The sequence below is a fragment of the Dama dama genome, chromosome X (assembly GCF_033118175.1).
Source record: "Dama dama isolate Ldn47 chromosome X, ASM3311817v1, whole genome shotgun sequence".
Taxonomy (NCBI): Eukaryota; Metazoa; Chordata; class Mammalia; order Artiodactyla; family Cervidae; genus Dama; species Dama dama.
The window spans coordinates 27,812,850-27,837,928 of record NC_083714.1 but is presented as its reverse complement, the minus strand read 5'-3'; the positions used below and the strand labels follow the sequence as shown (position 1 = coordinate 27,837,928).

General features: G+C 35.8%; 1 protein-coding gene across 1 annotated transcript in view; it reads left to right on the top strand.

Annotated features, from left to right (window-relative positions):
* TENM1 (teneurin transmembrane protein 1) overlaps positions 1–25,079 on the top strand; it is an 887,850-nt gene that overhangs the window by 672,124 nt on the left and 190,647 nt on the right. The window contains exons 15-17 of the mRNA XM_061137497.1: positions 17,695–17,880; positions 19,449–19,472; positions 21,342–21,488. Coding sequence (XP_060993480.1) covers positions 17,695–17,880; positions 19,449–19,472; positions 21,342–21,488 — 357 coding nt within the window. The remainder of the gene's footprint in view (positions 1–17,694; positions 17,881–19,448; positions 19,473–21,341; positions 21,489–25,079) is intronic.

Below are 25,079 nucleotides of genomic sequence, written 5' to 3'. Positions count from 1 at the left end.
GACATGGCAACCCACTCCAGTATTCTTGCCTGGGAAATCCCATGGACAGACGAGCCTGGTGGGCTATGGTCCATCAGGTTGCAAAGAGTCAGACACAACTGAAGCGACTTAGCAGACACACATAAAAAGCAGTTTTCTAATTTACAAATAAATGTCTCAAGTAGCCACTCTGAGCCAGGATGTAATAATAATTGCCCCAGTAGTAGTTATTTATAGTTTAATAAGTGAGAGCACGTTTTATTGAGGCCAAGAACATAAGTTTGATACCTTGATACTTTTGATATTGTGATGTCTTTGGCTTGCCCTTTTGGGAGATCACAGACTGCACATCGGTGGAAATGATGATAAGAGAATCTATCACAGCACAGAGCTGTGGATAGACCAATACAAACTTTTCCATAGCTGAATAATCAGTTCAGAGCACAAAGCCTACTACAGATCACAAATCATACATTGGGAGTTTCCAGCATTAATATTTTCTTCTTAAGGGTGATGGTTTTACCCTGTCCGGTTAAGTGAAAAGCATTTGTGCGACAAGTGTCTAGATTTTAGCATTCTTTGCTAACTGAGGATATTATTGGATAGACAAGTGTGTTGGGTTTGTAATCAAAGGACTGAGACAGTTTTGCATCTGTAGCCAAGAATGAGTAGAGACTCACCTCAACCTCAGTGTTTCCAGCCGCTGATCACTGAGCTAAGCAATATACAATCTCGAGTTATGGGAGAATATTTCATTTGGCCTAAAAGCAAACAGGATTTATTCCAAAGGAAATATTCTAGATATTGAAAAAAAAAACAGTTGAGTATTTTATTGAATTCAAAAATTGTAAGCCAGGCATGATTTTTCTGTCTTGTCAGGTTTTTCAGATTTGCCAAAGAACTTTTCACCAGTTTATAAAGGAAATCCAAAGCCACATGATAAGCATAATCCAGGAAGCATTAAGCTGAAGGTCAATTCCACTCTTGATCTTCAACACTAGATTCTTTCACATTTAGTTCTTATCCAAGAATTTGAGACTCATCTCAAGAGTTTTATAGGTTGGAGTGTGTTGTCGTTGTTGCTCCTGTTGTTACTGCTGCTTCTGTGTACAGAAAGAGCTAGCTGGCATGTTGTATCATTTTGTGGTCTCTTCAATCAAATTGTTGTTCAAATGTAAGATAGTGTTAAGTTATTAAAATATATTGAAGCCCATTGTGATGCTGGGGCTAAAAGACAAGTGTTATGCTTATATTATATATTATATATATGCATATACATGCATATATTATATATATGTTATGTCATAGGTTTTCTGTGTAAAACTGAGAGATATATTGTTACACCTCAAACACAGAAATGTGATATATAGCCCACAGTAAAACCAAATCTTCTTTAAATTTAATTTTATTTTTAATTGTATGATAATTACTTTACAATATTGTGATGGTTTCCGCCATACATCAACATGAATCAGCCATATTATACACATGTCCCCTTCCTCTTAAACCTCTCTCCCACCCCTCTAGGTAATCACAGAGCACCGGCTTTGGGTTCCCTGCATCATACAGCAAATTCCCATTGGATATCTATTTAACATATGGTACAGTATATGTTTCAATCTCTCTCAAGTCATCCCACCCTGTCCCTCCTGAGCTCTGACCAAAAGTCTATTCTTTATGTCTGCATCTCCTTTGCTGTCCTGCAAATAGAATCATCAGGACCATCTTTCTAGATTCCATATATATGCGTTAGTATACAATATTTGTCTTTCTCTTTCTGACTTATTTCACTCTGTATAATAGGCTCTAGCTTCATCCAGTTTATTAGAACTGACACAAATGTGTTCCTTTTTATAGCTGTGCAGTATTCCATGTGCATATATGGCACAACTTCTTTATCCATTCATCTGTCAATGGATATCTAGGTTGCTTCCATGCCTAGCCATTGTACATAGTGCTGCAGTGAACATTGGGTACATGTGTCTTTTTCAATTATGGTTTCCCAGGGGTATATGCTGGGTCATATGGTATCTTTAGTCCTAGTTTTTAAAGGAATCTCCATACTGTTCTCCATAGTGGCTGTATCAATTTGCTTTCCCACCAACAGTACAAGAGGGTTCCCTTTTTTCCATACCCTCTCCAACTTTTATTAAAACCAAATCTTTGTCATAGCAAAGTACTATAAAGATCACATGGAGGTGATATTGAATTTAGCTCTGCACAATAAATGTGTTATCAACTAATAGATATGTTATCAACTAATATTTTCCCAACTGCTTTTCAGAGAAACAAGGACTCAAAGTGTGTGTGTATATGCGTGTGTGTGTGTATACCTGCATGTGTCCCGAGCATGTGTGCTACAAAGTTAACAGTTATTCCACTTTCAAGTAGAATGTCTACCACTGAAGTATTCAAGGAGCTGAAAAACAATACCAAGTACACCCTCTATTCTTGTTGTTGTTTAGTCTCTAAGTCGTGTCTGACTCTTTGCAACTGCATGGACTACCATGTGCCAGATTTCCCCGTCCTTCATTATCTTCTGGAGTTTGCTCAAAGTCATGTCCATTGAGTCAGTGATGCTACTATTTTTGGTTGATTCATTGCTTGATTTTAGTGAACAGCTGGGTATACACTCTAATAACTTTTCCAGTTCTTAACCTGCTTGACTTGGGCAATGATCACACTTATCAAATCAACTTACTTTTTCCCTTACTCTTATTTCCCATATTCAATCACAAAAAAACAATGAGAAAATCTTCATAGTTTCCCCAATAAAATTTGTATTATAGTCTATCAAAGAGAAGGTCTCTATCTATTCAGGTTCTTTCATCCTGAATTCTTTATTTTCCTTATGCTCCCAGTCTGCTTTCCTTTGATCTTTAACTGATTCTACTGGATGCTGAACAAGTGGCCATGTAATACTTTCTTATTTTTCATGAATTTTTACATAAAAGGTGTCCTTTGCTTGTTTAGAATGCCATATGATATTATTGAAAATATTACTTACATGTGTATTTTGGAACCTGATACCCAGGGCTTCCAAGGTGGTGCTAGTGGTAAAGAATCCACCAGCCAGTGCAGGAGACAAAAGAGAGGTGGGCTCGATCCCTGGTGGGGAAGACCCCCTGAAGGAGGAAATGGCACTCCACTCCAGTATTCTTGCCTAGAGAAGCCCATGGACAGAGGAGCCTGGCAGGCTTCAGTCCATGGGGTTGCAAAGAGTTGGACATGACTGAAGCTACTTAGCACACATGCAACTGATACCCAGACTTAATATTTCAGAGTATCCAATATTATTATTGTTTAACATTGGGCACAGCCAAAGTGCCAAGAATAACAGAATTTACTAAGAATTTTTGTCTACAAAGTAAATCTGAGAGAAACGGTTCTGAGGTAGGCTGTGAAGGATTTACTGTTTAATCAAATAGTTCTTTGTCAGCATGCAACAAAGAGGTGTTCCAGCTGTAACCTAGTTCAATTTATACAAGTGTTGTTCATTGTGGACATGCATAAAGAAGCTTATTAAAAATGAAATGTCTCAATAGAACTTTAAAGTGTCTGCCTATATTTTTCATGTTCTTTTCCAATACATTGGCACAGAAGACTGTTTATGTTTTAGCATTCTTTTGTCATATTTTGTAGTCTGTAATGTTAATGTATTTTCAACCGGATAGAAAATATTGCACACAGAACTATTCACAAGACAAATATATTAGAACAAATATCATTTCTATCATGTTTATAAATTATACAATCGCCAGCATCTGTTTTCTGTTAGTCCTTCCCCCACACCCACAGCACTGCTGATCCTAAAAGATTGGGATTGAAAACATCTTAGAATCAGTCCAGAAACTCCATTTGTAAATGGATGCAATTGCAAGAGTGTGGATACAGTTCCAAGTGAGGAATGCTTCATGTTGGAAACCTGCTTCTCCATGTGTAGTGATTTATTTCTTAGAGGATTTCCTTCATCAAACGAATATTGCTTCTCACCTGGATCCTTGTAGAGCTGAAACTGTCAATCAGATTAAGAGTTGTGGCAGATGTCTCTGGGGAGAGGGATTAAGTGCTGAGGTTAAGTCACATCTCCACTTATTTACGTGGACTTCCCTGGTGGCTCAGTGGTAAAGGATCTACCTGCCAAAGTAGGAAACACAGGTTCAATCCCTGTGTTGGAAAGATCTCCTGGAGAAGGAAATGGCAACCCATGCCAGTATTCTTGCCTGGGAAATCCCACTGACAGAGGAGTCTGGTGGGCTGCAGTCCATGGGGTCGCAAAAGAGTTGGACATGACAGAGTGCCTAAATGACAACAAGAAAAACCACTTACTCATTCAACAGAGTGGTTCCTAAAGACAGTCATTTATTTTTTTTTATTGTTGATAACATTTTCAGTTCAGTTCAGTCACTTAGTTGTGTCCGACTCTTTGTGACCCCATGGGCTGCAGCATGCCAGGCCTCCCTGTCCATCACCAACTCCCGGAGTTTATTCAAACTTATCTCCATTGAGTCGGTGATACCATCCAACCATCTCATCCTCTGTCGTCCCCTCTCCTCCCGCCTTCAGTCTTTCCCAGCATCAGGGTCCTTCCAAATGAGTTGGTTCTTCGCATCAGGTGGCCAAAGTATTGGAGTTTCAGCTTCAGCATCAGTCCTTCCAGTGAATATTCAGGACTGATTTCCTCTAGGATGGACTGGTTGAATCTCCTTGCAGTCCAAGGGACTCTCAAGAGTCTTCTCCAGCACCACAGTTCAAAAGCATCAATTCTTCAGTGCTCATCCTGCTTTATGGTCCAATTCTCACATCCATACATGACTACTGGAAAAACCATAGCCTTGACTAGATGGACCTTTGTTGGCAAAGTGATGTCTCTGCTTTTTAATATGCTGTCTAGGTTGGTCATAGCTTTTCTTCCAAGGAGCAAGCATCTTTTAATTTCATGGCTGCAGTCACCATCTGCAGTGATTTTGGAGCCCAAGAAAATAAAGTCTGTCACTGTTTCCATTGCTTCCTCATCTATTTGCCATGAAATGATGGGACCGGATGCCATGATCTTAGTTTTCTGAATGTTGTGTTTTAAGCCAGCTTTTTCACTCTCCTCTTTTACTTTCATCAAGAGGCTCTTTTATTCCTGTTTGCTTTCTGCCATAAGGGTGGTGTCATCTGCATATCTGAGGTAACTGATATTTCTCCCAGCAATCTTGTTTCCAGCTTGTGCTTCATCCAGCCTGGCATTTCGCATAAATGTACTCTGAATATAAGTTAAACAAGCAGGGTGACTATATATAGCCTTGACGTATTCCTTTTCCAGTTTGGAACCAGTTCATTGTTCCATATCCAGTTCTAACTGTTGCTTCTTGACCTGTATACAGATTTTTCAAGAGGCAGGTCAGGTGGTCTGGTATTCCCATCTCTTGATGAATTTTCCACAGTTTGTTGTGATCCACACAGTCAAAGGCTTTGGTGTAGTCAATAAAGCAGAAGTAGATGTTTTTCTGGAACTCTCTTGCTTTTCCTGGGATACAACGGATGTTGACAATTTGATTTCTGGTTCCTCTGCCTTTTCTAAATCCAGCTTGAACATCTGGAAGTTCCTTCCAAATAAGTATATATCCGTAAAAATATTTGGTCTGCATATATTTAAATTTCATATGTATAACTTGCTTTGTTCCATTATCATTATGTTTTTAAGGTTTATCAATTTTCTACCTCTACTGTGTTCAACTTCTGTATTTTTTTTTTGCATCATGTGAACACACCAAAATTTATATATCCACCTTCCTATTGAGGTACATTTGGGTTGGACACACACACACACACATGCACGTATCAATGAATATAGTTTGAAATGTTCTTAGTCTTTTCTGTTTCATATGGATTTTAAGGTCAGGTTTTCAAGCTCTATGAAAAAGGTTACTGGAATATTGACTGTAATTACATGTTCATGTTCTTGCATGAAAGAACATTGAAGCTTTTTTTGCAAGATATGTTATGGAACATACCTCAACATAATAAAAGCTATATATGACAAACCCACAGCAAGCATTACCCTCAATGGTGGAAAAATGAAAGCATTTCCCCTAAAATCAGGAACAAGACAAGGGTGCCCACTCTCACCACTACTATTCAACATAGTTTTGGAAGTTTTGGCCACAGCAATCAGAGCAGAAAAAGAAATAAAAGGAATCCAGATTGGAAAAGAAGAAGTATATCTCTCGCTGTTTGCAGATGACATGATCCTCCACATAGAAAACCCTAAAGACTCTACCAGAAAATTACTAGAGCTAATCAACGAATATAGTAAAGTTGCAGGATATAAAATTAACACACAGAAATCCCTTGCATTCCTATACACTAACAATGAGAATACAGAAAGAGAAATTAAGGAAACAATACCATTCACCATTGCAACAAAAAGAATTAAATACTTAGGAGTATATCTACCTAAAGAAACAAAAGACCTATACATAGAAAACTATAAAACACTGATGAAAGAAATCAAAGAGGACACAAACAGATGGAGAAATATACCGTGTTCATGGATTGGAAGAATCAATATTGTCAAAATGACTATACTACCCAAAACAATCTATAGATTCAAAGCAATCCCTATCAAGCTACCAACGGTATTTTTCACAGAACTAGACCAAAGAATTTCACAATTTGTATGGAAATACAAAAAACCTCGAATAGCCAAAGTAATCTTGAGAAAGAAGAATGGAACTGGAGGAATCAACCTGCCTGACTTCAGACTCTACTACAAAGCCACAGTCATCAAGACAGACAGAAATATAGATCAATGGAACAGAATAGAAAGCCCAGAGATAAATCCATGTACCTATGGACACCTTATCTTTGACAAAGGAGGCAAGAATATGCAATGGAAAAAAGACAACCTCTTTAACAAGTGGTGCTGGGAAAACTTGTCAACCACTTGTAAAAGAATGAAACTAGAATACTTTCTAACACCATACAGAAAAATAAACTCAAAATGGATTAAAGATCTAAATGTAAGACCAGAAACTATAAAACTCCTAGAGGAGAACATAGGCAAAACACTCTCTGACATAAATCACAGCAGGATCCTCTATGACCCACCTCCCAGAATATTGGAAATAAAAGCAAAACTAAACAAATGGGACCTAATGAAACTTAAAAGCTTTTGCACAACAAAGGAAACTATAAGCAAGGTGAAAAGACAGCCCTCACAATGAGAGAAAATAATAGCAAATGAAGCAACAGACAAAGGATTCATCTCAAAAATATACAAGCAACTCCTGCAGCTCAATTCCAGAAAAATAAGCGACCCAATCAAAAAGTGAGCCAAAGAACTAAACAGACATTTCTCCAAAGAAGACATACAGATGGCTAACAAACCCATGAAAAGATGCTCAACATCACTCATTATCAGAGAAATGCAAATCAAAACCACAATGAGGTACCATTACACGCCAGTCAGGATGGCTGCTATCCAAAAGTCTACAAGCAATAAATGCTGGAGAGGGTGTGGAGAAAAGGGAACCCTCTTACACTGAATGGAATCTTTTTAAAAAAAATTGTGTGTTCTATTTATAGTTGGCTGTGCCCGATATATAGCCATGCTGCTGATTTTTTTCTGTTGATCCTGTTTACAGTAACTTTGCTATCCTCTCTTCCTGTTTTCATAGTTTACCTGTATATTCAGCTTTGTGTCTTCCTCTACAGGCATTGGAGAAGGAAATGGCAACCCACTCCAGTATCCTTGCCTGGAAAATCCCATGAACAGAGAAGCCTGGTGGGCTGCAGTCCATGGGGTCACAAATAGTTGGGCACGACTGAGCAACTAACACTTTACTACAGGCATTAAACATTTTATATTTTGGTTGCTATATTGTGCTAGCTAAGTTATCCAGTACCATACTAAATTGGAAGCAGTAGTTAATTGTGGTACTTCTCATTTTAAGGGAACTATGTTATTTTATCACTAAGTTTGACACTTATTTTAGGGTTTTGGTAAATCACCTTTATCATATTTGGTAAATTCCCATCTAGTCCTATTGTGCTAAGAGATTACATTATAAATAGGAACTATATTATAAATATATAATATTATATAATACTATTTCTGTATATAAGATGATAGTTTTTCTTTAATCCATTATGAAATGAGATTAAACTGAAATGGATTAATTCAATGATGAATTATATTAATAGATTTTCAAAAGTTAAACCATCCTAGCATTCATGCCTACTTTGTTGTAATTTCTTATATTTGTATATATCTGGTTTGATTTCCAGATCTTTTATTAAAGATTTTTGCATCCATGTTTATAAGTGAGATGAGGCTACAAAAAAGTCCTTTCTTCTTTTCTCACCTTACTTTGGAACCAGATTATGGTAGTCTCATAAAGTAGTTCAAGAAGTCTTCTCTCTTTTCATGTTCTCTGGTGTGACTTAAAATAGAGATTACCTGTCTCTTAGAAGTTTGGCTAAACACACCTGTAAAATCATCTGGGCCATTTTCAATGTCTTTAAGATCTATCCAGGCTTTCGGTTTCTTCTCAAATCCATTTTTTTCTTGAAAAATCATCTACTTCATCTAAGATTTCAAAGTTACTGTCATAAAATTCTTTATAGTACTTTCTCATTTACTTTTATATTTTAAACTTTAATATTTATTTCTTTCATTTCCTTTCTTTTTTTCTTATTCTATTTTGTCAAAGCTTTCTCTATTATTCATATCAAAGATACAAATTTTGGTTTTGTTCATCTTCTCTATTATTTCTTTGTTTCTCCCTTCATTAACTTTTAACTCTTACTATTATTGTTTCCTCCCTTCTACTTATATGTAATCTTTTTTCTTACTCCTCGAGTTGGATGCTTTGTTCATTAATTTTCAATTGTTCTTTTCTACTGAATGTATGAAAAGACATAAATTTCCTCTAAGTTACTGTCTAAGCTGCATCCCACAAGTTTTTATAAATAGTATTTTCATTGATACCCAGTTCCTAATTTCCAATGTAATTTTTATGTGATTCATGAATTAAAGTATATTTTTAAGGAGCACTTTTCTGCATTTTTGCTTTTGCTTTTTGTTCACTGATTTCTAATTTTAGTGCATTTTGCTGAAGCAGCATGATCTATATGGTGTAGAATATTTGCCATTTGTTGAGCTTTCCTTTGTAAACTAATAATTGTCTGTTTTCTGGGTGTTCTGTGTGTTCTTGAAAAGAATGTGTATTTATGGTCATAGCTTTGGGGTTCTACACATGCTCATTATATTAAAGTTGTTAATTGTGCTATTCAACTTTTCTACATCCTCATTAATTTTTTATCTTTTTATTCCTGGTGGTTAAATTTTCAATTTGTCTTATTACAAGTATGTCAAGGTTTGCTTTATATATATTGAAGCTATGTTTTCTTATAGGATCACAATTGTTACCTCTTCCTGGTGAATTAATCCTTTTATCATTATATAATGACTCTATCCATAGTGATCTTTACACCTTGAAATCTATTTCATCTGATGATATTGTAGCTACCACAATTTTCTTGGTACTTTACAACAATGCTTTTTTCCCTTCTTGATAACTTTTCTGTATTAGTATGTTTCAGCACACCTCTTATTAACAGAAAGAACAAAAGTAGGTTTTCTGTTTCACTCAGTTCCAGAGTCTCGCTCTTTTAAACTGCAACTTCAGTGTGTTTTTATTTACTAGGATTACTGATATGTTTGGATTTATATCCTATAATCTTATTCTGTGTCTCCTATTTACATCATTTATTTTTTCATTGACTTTTACCCTTTTTCTGCCTTTGCTCTGATTACCTAGGTTATCTTCACTCTTATTCCTCTATTTCTGGTTAGGAAATTATATATTCTGTTCTTTTGCATATAATCTTTAACTTCTTAACATTTTGTTAAAACATAATATACATACAGAAAAGGACAAGAGTCCTAGGTGTACAACTCTGTTAATTATCCAGATAGGAAACACCTGTGGTAGAAAATATTCTACCACTGACAGCATGTTTTTACTCTATCTTTTGATTAAAAGAAGTTCTTAATTTTGATATTGTCCAATTTTATCTTTTATCTTTATGGTCAGCATTTTGTGTACAGTTTTAAAAATTTTTGTACTCTAAAGATCATGAAATTGTTTTTTAATGTTGTGTTCTAGAAGCTCTGTCAATTTATTTTTAGTACATTTTATCTGGAATTGATTTTGTATATAGGATTCGGTAGAGATGAAATTTTTATTAAAGGATATTCAGTTTCCCAAAACCATTTAAAACAGTAGTCATTTCTCATTTGCCTATGGTACCACCTTTACCATAAATCAAGTATCCTTATATGTATGAATCTATTTTAGGACTCTATTGACTCTGGTTGGTCTATTTGCCATTGTACCAATGCCCACTGTCTAATTTAACATAGCTTTATAATGTCTTCCTATCAGCTAGAGTAGGTCTTGTCACCTTATTCTGCTCCTTTCTTTGACTGATCAATATACACAAAACATACAAACACACACATACAACTGCTGAGATGTTGATTGGGGTTGTATTGAATCTACAGGCGATTTTGGGGGAAATTGGCATCTTTAGTTTTGAGTTTTTCAGTTCATGAACATGTTATAGCTTTCCATTTATCCAGTTTTTCCTCTAGTTTATCTCACAAATTTTTTTAAGTGTCCTCTTCATTTTATTTATTTATTTTTTCCATTTATTTTTATTAGTTGGAGGCTAATTACTTTACAATATTGTAGTGGTTTTTGCCATACATTGACATGAATCAGCCATGGATTTACATGTATTCCCCATCCCGATCCCCGCTCCCACGTCCCTCTCTACCCAATCCCTCTGGGTCTTCCCAGTGCACCAGGCCTGAGCACTTGTCTCATGCATCCAACCTGGGCTGGTGATCTATTTCATTACAGATAATATACATGTTTCGATGGTGATCTCTCGAAACATCCCACCCTTGCCTTCTCCCACAGAGTCCAAAAGTCTGTTCTGTACATCTGTGTCTCTTTTTCTGTTTTGCATATAGGTTTATCATTACCATCTTTCTAAATTCCATATATATGTGTTAGTATACTGTATTGATCTTTATGTTTCTGGCTTACTTCACTCTGTATAATGGGCTCCAGTGTCATCCATCTTATTAGAACTGATTCAAATGAATTCTTTTTAATGGCTGGGTAATATTCCATGGTGTATATGTACCACAGCTTCCTTGTCCATTCGTCTGCTGATGGGCATCTAGGTTGCTTCCATGTCCTGGCTATTATAAACAGTGCTGTGATGAACATTGGGGTGCACGTGTCTCTTTCAGATCTGGTTTCCTCGGTGTGTATGCCCAGAAGTGGGATTGCTGGGTCATATGGCAGTTCTACTTCCAGTTTTTTAAGAAATGTCCACACTGTTCTCCATAGAGGCTGTACTAGTTTGCATTCCCACCAACAGTGTAAGAGGTTCCCTTTTCTCCACACCCTCTCCAGCATTTATTGCTTGTAGACTTTTGGATAGCAGCCATCCTGACTGGCGTGTAATGGTACCTCATTGTGGTTTTGATTTGCATTTCTCTGATAATGTATCTCACAAATTTTAATAATTTTCCAGTATAGGTCTTACAAATATTGTGTTAAAATTATTAAGCATATTAATTCTAATAATTCATCTATACAGATTCTTTTTATAGTTTGTATATGCACAATCATACTATCCTTGAATAATAGTTGTTTGTTCCTTCTCAATTTTTATATTTTTTTTTTCCTTTTCTTACATTATTGCACTGGCTAGAACCTCAAGAATTATGTTGTATAGAAGTGATGATCATAGGCATCTTTGCTCAGTGTCAATAATAGAAGAAAAGATTTCAACATTTCACAATTAAATAATGTTTTTGCTGTGGGGTTTTTGTAGCTTATCTTTATTGGTTAAAGTTGCTTTTAGTCTTAGTTTGCTGTTTTTATCATGAACGAATGCTCAGTGTTTCATCAAATACTCATTATGTATCTGTGAAGATGATCATATGAGTTTCATCTTTTACTCTATATATATGATGAATTGCAATTATTGATTTTCAAAGTTTAAAACAATCTTGCTTTTCTAGAATGAATACAAATGTGTAATTATATGATTTCCAGTAATGTAATACTAGTTTTGCTGTGTTAATGTTTTGTTTAGAGTTTTTACATCCACACTTATGAGTGAGATTAGCCTGTATTTTTTCTTATAATATCATTGTCAGAATTTTACATCAAGGTATGATGACCTCATAAATACACTATGAAGTGTTTTCTTTTTTCCTATTCTTTGGAAAAGTTTGTTCAAGATTGGCAATTTTTCTTCCTTAGAATTTTGGTATATTTACAAATTAAGTTATCTGAGACTGTAATTTTTGTGGGGGGATATTTTTCATTGTTTATTAAGGTTTTTATAGAAAATACTAAGTTTCCTTTTTTTCCCTTGTGTGCATTATTATTTTTTTTTCCTCTTGCTGTTTTTTTTTTAATTTATTTTTTATTATTTTTATTTTTTTATTATTATTATTTTTTTTTTCTAGTGGGTTTTGTCATACATTGATATGAATCAGCCATGGATTTACACGTATTCCCCATCCCGATCCCCCCTCCCACCTCCCTCTCCACCCGATTCCTCTGGGTCTTCCCAGTGCACCAGGCCGGAGCACTTGTCTCATGCATTATTTTAAGCTGGATTTTTCTGGGAATTTGTCCATTCCACTGAGTTTTAAATGTATTGACAAAAAGTTATTTGTGCTATCTTTTTATGATGTTTTATGTCTGAACAATCTGTAACAATGTCATCTTTTTCATTCCCAATATTAGTTATTTGGGCCTTCTGTATTTTCTTCTTCGTGAGCCCCATCAGGAGTTTATTAATTTTATTAGTTTATTCAAATCATCACATATTGGCTTTGTTGATTCTTTCTATCACATATTTATTCCTATTTAATTAATTTTAGCTTTTAAAATTGTTATCTTCTTCATTATACCCTCTTGGAGTTTCCTTGCTCTTCTTTATCTAATTTCTTTGAACTGGATGCTTGGGTCATTGTTTTTCAGCTGGCTCTCCTTTCTATCTTATAAATTTTCCTATACATATGGACTGAGTTATATTACACAAGTTTTTACATATTTGTTGTTGTTGTTCAGTTGCTAAATCATTTCCAATTCTTTGTGACCCCATGGACAGCAGCACGCCAGATTCCTCTGTCCTCCACTGAGGACGTTTTCATTCATTTCAAAATATTTCCTTATTTCCATGGTGATTTCTTCTGTGTTCTATAGTTCATTCAGAAGACTATTTCTTAATTTCTAAATTATGTGGATTTTATAATTATCTTTTGTTACTGATTTCAAGTTTAATTCCATAGTAGGGAGAAAACATGTTATATATAATTTCAGTACTTAGAAATACATTGAGACTTGCTTTACAACCCAGCCTATGGTCAATATTTGTAAATGCTCTCTGTGTACTTGAAATTTCTGTGTATGTTGTAGTTATTTAATGCAGTATTCTGTATTATCAACTAGATCAAATTTGTTAGTCATATTCTCAAATATTACATATTCTTTCTGAGTTATCTGCTTGTTCTGTCAGTTAATGAGAAAGGGAATCATAAAAGTCTCTGACTATAATTGTGAATTTGTCTTTTTCTCTTTTTTGTTCCTTCACTTTTGCTTCAATATTTGGCTTGATATATTTGGCTTCAGTGTTGGAAATTTTTTAGCCATTGTCTAGTCAAGTATTTTTTCTGTACCCATAAGATTGACAAAAGCTCTGATCAACCTTTGAGCCTTCCTGCTGCATCCACCAGAACTGACAGACATTTCTAGAAGAGAAACATCTATAAATGTCAGACACCTCTCTGGGTTATCATTTTCTCCTGGAAGTTGGCCCAGTAACTCTTTACTCTTTTGTGAATTCTAGTAATATTCAACAAAATTTAAAATATATTTTGTCTAGATTTTCTAGTTCTTATCAGAAGAGAATTGTAAAAATTACTTACGTCACAATCACTAGAAACAGAGCTTCACTTTTCCACTTTTATATGCATACTTGACAAAGTATCTCTTACCTAACTCATGAAGAATACAAGGCTTTAGAAGTATTGCACACAGGGGATTCCATTGCACCTAATATGATAAGGTAATATTTTATTTCACTATTGTTTTCTAATCCCCCAGTTTTATAATTATTATTATTGTATAGTCAATGCTTTCTTGCCACCTCTCTAGGCTAGTGGATAGTTTATTAATCCCCATCTCATTGAGGTTGCAGTTTTCCAAGGGTTGTCCTTGCTTTCTGCAGAAGTTTCTGCTTCAACTCCCTATCTTAAATGGGCCAAAGACCTCATCTCTTTTCCCTTTGTGGAGACAGATACCCAAGCCCCTAGTCATTACTGGATATAATAACCCCTCTAGGCTGCCAGAGGGTTGACTTACATGCTTACATGTTTGTATGTTAGCATCTTCTTTGCATCTGGCATTTGAGAATTTCTCTTTCTCGTGAGCTAAGACAGGCAATTTTAAAAATTGTTATATTCAACATTTCTAAAGGCTTATGTTGAGGTGGTTTAAGGATAGCCTAGTCTGTCTGCCATTTTGCTGATGCTATTCATCCAGTCCTACTACTTTTCAGGAAATCATCAGAATAATGATACTCCTCTGTGTCTAAAATTTATAGTTGTATAAAGCAATGTATGCAAAATGTTTGCCTCTAATTGCTTCAGTCAGCTCTGGTTTGATTGCCTTTGACCTATTTAGCTCCCTAATCTTAGAAAGGCCCTTTCATTTCAGCTTTTAGTGTCTTGAGGGAAGCCATTAAGGGGAATATAATTACAATATCAAGTTCACTACAAGAACTAAATTTTAAAATTCAGATTATCAATCAGAGATACAGAATCAAGATATACAATGTTGGCACTAATTCAAGATTAACCTACTTGAGCTACTATTTTTTAGGATAAGTCCCCCTTTTTTTGGTATTTTCTTGGTCCTGGAATTTTCTTACAATCTGGTGATCCCACACACAGTTTTCTATTCACTCTTCCACCCAGTCCAATCTGGCTTTACAACTACTACTTTATTAATGCAGCTCTTCCTGAAGTTGCCAACAATTTCCATATTGGTAAATCTAATGGGTACTTCTCTGCCCATTGACCTCTAAGCACTATTTTACATGTAGCTGAAACCTCTAGGTGGCATTTTGGGCACTCCAAGGAGCTCCAGTTCTTTATGTCTCAGCTCAGAAAGAATTCAGTGAGAGGCAACGTGATATCTAAGGAGTAATTGATTAGTCTTGTGAGACTAACCCTTGTGAGACTTGCAAGTAGGTGAGCAAGAGGATGCCTCACCCTGAAAACTTAGTGGGCCACAGTTTTATAGTCAAAAGAAAAATGGAGGGGGAAGACTACCTTCTTCCTCATTCTTGAATAGACATCACACTTCCATCATCAGTTTCTCCTCAATGTTTGGTGAGGGGGTATTCTTGTCCCTACCTAGTCAAGCCAGGACTATCATGGTGCTATGGAAATGAGCAAAAAGGCAGTAACATATGCTAAAAATGGTAAATCATCTCAAGTTTTAGTAAATGTCACCTTTTCCGTATATTTTTGTTTTTAGTGCATGCAGAGGAGCATGTCCTAGAAATCATTAACTTACAAACTCACTAGGCAGGATGTGGGTCTCATGCCACCATTTTTTTATTATCTGGGGGCATGTCACATGCTTCTGTTGCATTGTTTTATTGTTAAGCAAGCCTGGTTGGTTTTGTGGTTTAGTAAACCTACTTTCTTGAGTGATCATTAACTTTATGGAGTTAAATTAATAGGGTCTCCCATACTTTTTTCTTTACTTACAATCCCCTAGTGGGGTTAACTACTTAATTACCTACTTTATCCCCTTACTCTATCCCCATCTTAACTACCCCCTTTTTCTTAAAATATTGTCCTCTTTTGGCTTTAGCTGCTTCAAACCCACCTGCAGTGCAGGGGATGTGAATTCAATCTCTGAGTCGGGAAGATCCACTGAAGAAGGAACTGGCAATCCACTCCAGTATTCTTGCCTGGGAAACCCCATGGACAGAGAAGCCTGGTGGGCTACAGTCCATGGAGTTGCAAGAATTGGACATGAGTTAGTGACTACCATACCACAATCTACTGAATTTCCTCCTATCACTCACTATCCTCTCCTTCCCAGTCTGCTTTGATGGCCCCTCTTTTTCTATTTTATCTTTAAATAATGGAACTCCAAAGAACTCATTCTTTAGAGGATATCATGATGTCTCAAGCGTAGATGCTAAATACCACCTATTTGCCAATGGTTGCCAGTTTCACATCTATTGCTTGGTCCTATCAAATTCATATATCTTACTGCTTAACTGATATTTTCATTTGGCTATCTCTATGTTATCTCAAAGTTAATTTGTTTGATCTTTCATCTTTTCCCATTTTGTTAGTGGCAGCATTATCCACCCCTTTGTTTATGCCAATACTTGTATGTTTTCCTTTTCCTTCGTTTCCTATATCCACTCTTAAGGAATTCATATTGGTTCTACTTCCAAGGTATATCTCAATCTGTCCAATGGCCCTGTCATGTATAAATATTACTTCCATTGTGTAGTTACACAAGCAGAGATTAAGAAAACATGTTACTGTTTGCCTAACTGTACACAGATTTTATGCAGAAGAATTCTTTTTCCAAGTCCATTACTCTTTCTATGATACCTTGACCCTCAAAGAATACTTGTGAATGAATTAGTGAATATATGGACCCAGATAGTAATAAAACTCACTTGGATTCCAGAATATTCTCTTTTTCATTCACCCCAAACCAATGACATTCTTTTGACAGGCTTTTATCTCCTTTCTGCCCCTCTAGCAAGGGAGTTTCATCAAGAAACAGTCAAACCAAACTTTTATTTTGGCTTTCTGCTGTCATGATTTTATATATTCAGTGTGCCTCAAAAAACAAGTCAATGAAAAAAAAAGAAAAAAAAATAAGTCAATGAGGCAGGAGAGAGAAACTGGAAAGAACTGGTAATACATATTAATTACATTGGCTAAATATTGAATGACATTTTGAGATAAGAAGATGTATAATAATCAATCAAGAGTCATTCCAAATACTTAAAATAAATGCAAACATTGTTAGTATGATCAGGGAAACCAGTTGATTACTATCATTGGCAGCTTTACCTCTTGTGTACTATGAATTGTATTAGAAAGTTATCACCTTTCTGATTGTAAAACCTGTCTTCCCAAATGAAGTTAGGATAGTAACTAACTATTTACTATGTTAGTAACTAACTGTTTACTATTTACACATATTTTACTATGTGTGTTTTCCCCAGTGATTTCTTACAGAGCCACAAAAATCTCTGCAACCAAATTTCTGTGGCCCTGCTGAATTTTGAGTGAAAACCACTTGACATTTGTTTGCCACTGACTTCATTTTTGAGCCTTGAATGCTATTTTCATTTTTTGGACTCCTCAAAAGCAATATGATTTAGAGTTTATTTTATACCTAGAGACTTAATTACCTTTTTTAATAGAATTCTTTGTACATTCACTCACATGCTAGAAGTCTTTGTGACCTTTTGAATATAGGTATAGACTGAAATTTTGGTCATTGTGATGTGTTTTTGAAAGAGCAGACTTTGGTTGTAATAAAATATGTAAATATATCTTCTTTAAATTCCCCACAGAGCTGTGCACCATGGAGTGTGGTAGCCACGGAGTCTGTTCAAGGGGAATTTGCCAATGTGAGGAAGGTTGGGTTGGACCAACGTGTGAAGAACGCTCCTGTCATTCTCACTGTGCTGAGCATGGCCAGTGCAAAGATGGAAAGTGTGAGTGCAGCCCTGGATGGGAGGGCGACCACTGCACAATCGGTAAGTACTTGAAACAAAGTACCTTGGAGTAACTGAGAAAGTAACGCAGTCTAACAAGTCGGTCACCTGGGATTTTGTAGACCTTGAGATGGGAGGAGAGAAGTAGGAGGGTTGGCCATAAGTTTGAAAGTTTCCTTAACTAGGAGGTTTCCTGTTTCGAGGATAATATTTTATTTACTTCTGTGCCATTTTCTTTTTCATTACTTTGGTATTCTTGGTATTTTCTGCTTTCAAGTGTTTTGAGTTATTCAAATGAAAGAAGATACATTAGAATAGTGTCATTAGTTAATAAGAGAAGTGCTTTTGTTGTAAAGGTAGCATTCACTGGCCATTTTTCCTTTTGAAAAGTATGGATTGTTTGGGTTGAAAGAACTTAGATTGCCTCTAAGTCCCATTTCATTCAATGGGACTACTTTATCCGCAGCCATTCAATATAATTAAGGGCTATCTTTAATGCGTAAGGCAGACACTCCTGACCTACCATCAAAAGAACATCTGTGTTGAATTGTTTATTGGGTAGTATAGATACTTTGTAAGAAAGCATCCACTCTCATCCCTCCTCACCAATTTCACAAATTTTTAGGATACTGCCTGGGAGAACAGTCTGTGGGTATGAAAAAGTCTATGTGATAGTTAATGTATCATGTGCTCTTCACACCATAAAAAAACACTAATTAATGTTTCAATGATAAAATACTCAGTTTTTCAAAAAAAAAAAAAATATATATATAGCCCTTGACACATACATGTATCTGCCACAAAGGTTTCCCGTGTATAGAGAGGGACAAGTACGATTCCCATTGTTCGGCTAAGGAAAGTGGGTCACACTATGTTCAGTGTCATTCTGTGAACACAGAAAATTCATACAGTGCAAAAGCAAGCGTGAGCCTCCGGATACCCGGTTCATTGTTTGTGAGCTCTTTTACCCCACTAGACTATACTACAGCTTTCATTTCTAGGTGAAAGTATTTTGTTATAATGGTTGGAACCTTCCAAAGTAATGTATAATATGTATAACATATAATTTTAATAAACTGTATTATTACTCTACTAAAGGTACAGTTAGTCTTGTTCTATGACTGTGGAAAATATTTAAAATTCATTAAAAAGGTGGTGAGGGGTGAGATTCAGATGCAGCTTAAGTAATTACATTCCTGCACTAGAGTAAGTTTATTGCCTTCACATAGAAGGATTCAAATATTGCGATGATTACCAAAGTGGTTACTCCAGAACCCCCTTCTAAAGATATTAGTAATAAGAAGTTCAAGCTAGTGCTCTTTCATGAAAGTTACTGCTGAAATATAAAAATGCAGTTCTTATACTTTTAGCGAAATGTGACACTTTTTTAGGAAGCCTAATAGAGTTCCTTGCAGAAAAGCCATTAATATCTTTCCCAAAGAAAATATTATTCTCAAACTACACAGGCCAGTGTACCAACTTTTGAGCTGCAGGCATTTCGGTGTTCTGTTTTCTGTCCTCCTCCCAGGCAACAGATGGTAACCATTAGTACTTGTTGTATAGCTTTGGTCTCCCAGAAATTCATTCCATCACTCTTTTCCTCCTTTTAGCTCACTACTTAGATGCTGTCCGAGGTAAGCTTGTTCTCTCTAGTTTTATAAGAGAAAATTATTTTAAACAGAGAATATGCATGTGGGAAAGAAATTGTCGGTGGGTTTTGGTGGTGGTAGGGGTGTTATTGTTTTTAATTTTGGCAGTCTTAAGTGTGATATTGCTAGGTTCATGCTATAATAGACTTAAAAGTAATTTGCTTTCCCAATATCAATGTGGGTTTTTTTGCCATAGATCATTAAGCAGTTTTAAGAATTATTTGTCTTTATGTTGAGTTGTGTGTGTGTGTGTGTGTGTGTGTGTGTGTCTGTTTATATTGACAGAGAAGTAATTATTAAATAAAATAGGTTTAGGTAGACAGCTGAACTTTTTATTTAACATAACAATATAGCTTTATGTCCATGTATAGTATCCTTACAAGGGCAGAATTATTCCCCTGTTAGTACCTCATCATCCATCCCCCCAGGGATCTGCATTTGATGGAGACTACAAGAGTTTTCCTGTCAGATACTCTGGTGCCTTTCATTACCTCAGCCTCAGAAGGTTGAAAATGTCCCATTCAAATTATTGCTAGTTTCTCTTTTTCCTTTGTATGTGCCTGAGACTGGAACTAGATAAATTTCTTTCTTGATCTTATACATGTTCATCCTATACTATTTTGTGATGAATGTATATATATATATATATATATATATAAAATCTTTTCATATTTTTTAACAGCCATCTGTCATTTTTTTTCTTCCTCTGTTGTTGATAGTTGCTAGAAAAACCATTTGTAAGAAATGATGGGTTGCTTCTACAGGTTAAAAACAGCATTCTTTTGCTTTTTATACTTCTGGAATTTTCTTTCAAATACAGAAAATGAAAAGAGCATCCACTGGACTATCTAGATCTTGTAAAATCTAGATCTTGTCCTGCATTGCTCCTGGGGAAATTTCCACAAGTAATATGCCTTTATTTCTCTCCCTGTTCATCTGCCCAGTGAGCACTTGGGACATGCAGAGTTGTCCTTGGGGATAGCCTATCTCTGAACCACTGGTACAGAGAGTAGGTCATCCCTGAGAAACTAAATGTCTAAACAGAGAGTGTCATTAGTGTTTGTGGTTAGAGCTACCAATGGATAGAAGTCATTTAAGCATAACGATTTCCTCTTGACTATATTTATTCAGTTATCCCTAGAATTCTGAAAGTCCAAATTTGGCATGCATGAATTCCACAAATATTTGTTGAGCACTGACAACAGGTATACTATTATGCTAGTTTCTGAGAGAAATACCAGATAAGTAAAAAAAAAAATCAATCCTTAGCTCTCAGATCAATAATAATCTTGATGAGAAAAGCTGAAATGATGTAAAGCAAGTGCAGCATACTTCTAAGACACCATATGGGCAATTAATGGTATGACCTGAATTGTATACCAACATACCTAAGTCCTGAAGCAACATATCACTAGGGAAAAATCAGCTCAAAGTGGCAGTAGTTAGGAGAAGTGTCTCTTCCTAGAGATGGCTGTCTTTTCCCACCTTTTTCACATGACTGGATACAATATCATCCATCCAGTTTTGATTGAAATGAAGAGATACCTTTTCTGAAAAGAAACAAAACGCATTTCTTGTCCCCATCATAGTTTTTATCCTATCTGAATCAGAGGTTGGGAATTGGGGTTAGCATTAATAATGTTTAATTGGCTCTCTAAGGAAAAGCACAGCAGAGTAAGGAATAACAAGCTCTCTGGGAAGGTGGTATAAGCAAGCAAGCCCCTCTTCCATTTATTTAACACCTCATCTCAGCATCTCACCAGATGATTCTATTTTTCCCTATGGGCAGATAGATCATCGTTGGCCAATCCCATGCTGGTTCTCTGAATGTGTTGCTCACTGCTGTCTTTTCAGATGGCTGCCCGGGGCTCTGCTTTGGAAACGGGCGGTGTACCCTGGATCAAAATGGTTGGCACTGTGTGTGTCAAGTGGGTTGGAGTGGGACAGGCTGCAATGTTGTCATGGAAATGCTTTGTGGAGATAACCTGGACAATGATGGAGGTGAGTCATTTATTAAATGTTCACATAAGAAAGGAATATCCCAGCCTCTAGCACAGTGATGACCAATCTGGCCAAAAGGGGAAGTTAGGAATCCTTGGTTTAAACAATATAAGGTCACACTATGTTTTGAATCTCAATTCATCGAATATTTACTGTAACCAGGCAATACTCCAAACTCTTTGTATGAATTGTATGTAATTTCATGTTCACAATAACGCTATAAGGTATAGGTAATATTTTCCCTATTAAATGGAAAGACTGATGCTTGGAGTGAAAATGGTAAGTGACTGTTCCAAGATCACAAAGCTCAAAAGTGACAGAACCAAGGTTCCAATTCAAGGCTATATGACTTCAGTTTCTCTTTTCTTAATTGTTACAACCATGCTACCTCCCATACCTATGGCATTTATTATGCTATATAAAATCCATGTGCCAATGTCTAAACTGTCAGATGCTGGTGTAGCTTATACTACACACACTATGAGGTACTTTTCTTTATTCTTGGTTATTTAGGGCTCCCTCTTGTGTCTTTACCTTTTAGTAGCACTTTATATCTTTCAAAGGACATGGCATCAAGACAATTCACAGTAGAAATTTTATATTTAATTCAAGAGCTGCACATGTTTTAAAAAGCCATATGTGGCTCTGAGGTCTCAGGGTAACCACTTCTATTTTAGGCTAGCAAACAAAGTCATCTAATACATTGTACAACCAGCCTCAAAACAACCCAGATCACTTATGAATGAGCCTAAAACCATAAATCCTCGCTTTCCTCTTACTTTCTAATCAAGAAAACATGAAATTGACAGGAAAAAAATTATTTCTAATTTCTGTATATTAACTTAAAATGAAGTAGGTTATTAAATTGAACTCCTCAAGGTTTCTACTTGTGCCTAGACAATTGCATACCTTGTCATTTGAGCACGTAGGGCTTAAAACAGTAAGGTTGCGATCATCATTTAAACACAAAATTGGACATAAAAGTGTCCTCTTTTATTGTTCTAGCTAACAGTTTGCCTCGGAAAGTTATAAGACCTTATGAATTTTAAGTAGAAGCAACTTTCTCATTGAGAGCACAGGGCTTTGAAGTCAGAATTTCTGGATTCAAATATGAGCTCTGCTATGTACTTCTAGCTGTTGGGTTTGGGAATAGTTTCCTGCTGTCTCTGTGCTTCAATTTCCTTATCTTCAAAATGGGGCTTATAATAACACCTGTCTAATAGGGTTGTTATAAGTATTAAACAAGATAATTCATGTGAGCTACTTGAGAGATGATAAACTCTCACCAATCACCACTCTGTCAACACACATTTACACACACACACACCAAGGATAACAGACCATTTTCTGAAGAGACTGTTCCTTCCTCTCCAAATTAAAATTTTTGTTTGGGAGGCCAGAGTGAGATTTTCAATTAAATGGTACACTGATCAACTATTAAGTTGCCTTTTATGGTTCACCAAGACTCATCCTCTTTTTCAAGACTCATCCTCTACACCCATCATTCTCAGTCCATCATTTAAGTTCCAACTCAAGGTGTATCTCCCATGATGCCTGACCTCCACCACCCTAGTCTACCATGGTGTTTATCATATGCACCATACAATCCAGCACTTAATTATATCCTGTCTATATTGTTTTCTTGTTACATATTAAGTGTGACCCAGAGTCTTATTTGTTTATGTTTGTTTTTGGCCACGCCACACAGCATGTGGGATCCTAGTTCCCCAACCAGGGATCAAACCCATACCTGCTGCATTGGAAATGCAGAGTCTTAACCATTGGACCACCAAGGAAGTCCCAGAATCCATAGTTTGGTGCCAAATATAATTACTAATAATATTATCTCACTTGTATTATGTTTACAATGTACAAAGCACTGTGCTGAGGCCTTTATGTGAATTATTTCACCTAATCTCCATGAGGTAGAAACTACTATTAACTCTACTGTACAAATTAGGAAACTGAGGCACCGAGAAGTTAAATAAAATGCTCAAGATCATATAGAAAGTAAATGATAGAGGCAGAGTATGAACCTAGGTGGTCTGCTTATTTACAAAACGGATTGAAGGTGTAGTAATAGAAATTTCTCAATTGATATATTGATTCAAATGATATGCTCAGAAAATACTTTAACAACCTATGCAAGTAAAATTTCTGACTCTGTGTTGAGCCACAATAAGTTTCCTCCCTTAATAATATACAGCTTTATTTTAAAAAAAATAATTGAACGTTTAATTATCAAGCATTTTTTTGTGGCCTCAAGTTTACCTCAAGGGAGTCAAAAATGCTTGATGAATGGATCAATTAAATAGTAATGAAATAATGGATTATCAAATTTCAATAGCTGTGGTATATATAGATACAAAAGGTATAGTTGTTGCTGAATCTGTTTTGACCTATGAACATTTCTTTAAAAGTGTGCATCTATGTGAGAATCAAAAATGAAAGACCCAATGTGACTTTAGCATATTTTTATGATTGTCTCTTTAGGGCGTAGGAGAGGGAGGCTCCTTGGTAGGATTAAGATGATACTGATGACAAATAAATATTCAACTCTTCCTTGAGATGGAAAGATAGATTAAATAGCTGGATTAAATAGCCTCTGAAAGACCCATGACTAAAATTTTGGACAATAAATGTGTTTTTATACTGTTTAAGTAACACCCCTAAGAATACATTAAATGCCCTTCATTTGTTGGTCTCAGTTTTCCAACTATCCAGAATGGCAGGGTTCATTTCCAGCCATCCAGAATGATTGGATATGCCTTATGATTAATATTTGCATACTTGTTTTTACATGTAGGTGTGTGAGTTTTAATTAAATCAGAAAGTACCAATTGAACATTTTGGGGAGAAAAATATGGTCCTTATTTTTTTTAACGTTAATTCTTAAGAAATCTTCCCTATCCAAAAAAAAAATTACAATAACTTTCAAGCAGTTGCTTCAAGTAGCTGCTATCTCATTACTCCATATCATTGCTGATACTTAAAGAATAGTAGGATTGTTTTTTTTGCATTGCAATCAGCTTTGAATACTCATTAGTATTACTGCTACTTCCTGCAGCTTTGACTTTAGTTACACTCTGATTCAGTGCATTGTGACTCTTAGTAACTAATTGGGCTGCATTGAATATGTGGGTGTCACAGGTCTCAGAGCTACCTTAGAACTCCTTGAACAGTAAAAACAGAAAGAAGAACACTAGGATTTTTTTTCCATTAATTTTTATTAGTTGGAGGCTAATTACTTTACAATATTGTAGTGGTTTTTGTCATGCATTGACATGAATCAAAAAAAAAGAAAACTCTCTTTTGCATTGTACATATATGAACTAATTACCACAGAAATCACAAATCTATCAAATGTCTTAACCTCATGTATCCCTTTAGTCAACAAGCACATGGCATGTGCACCATCTTGTGCTTGAAAGAGGAGACTTAACCTTATGGTAACCACATTGTCATGTGTCAATCATGTGTCTTGTTTGTTGTTGTTGTTCAGTCACCCAGTCATGTCCAACTCTTTGCAACCCCATGGACTACAGCATGCCAGGCCTTCCTGTCGTTCACCATCTCCCAGTTTGCCCAAGT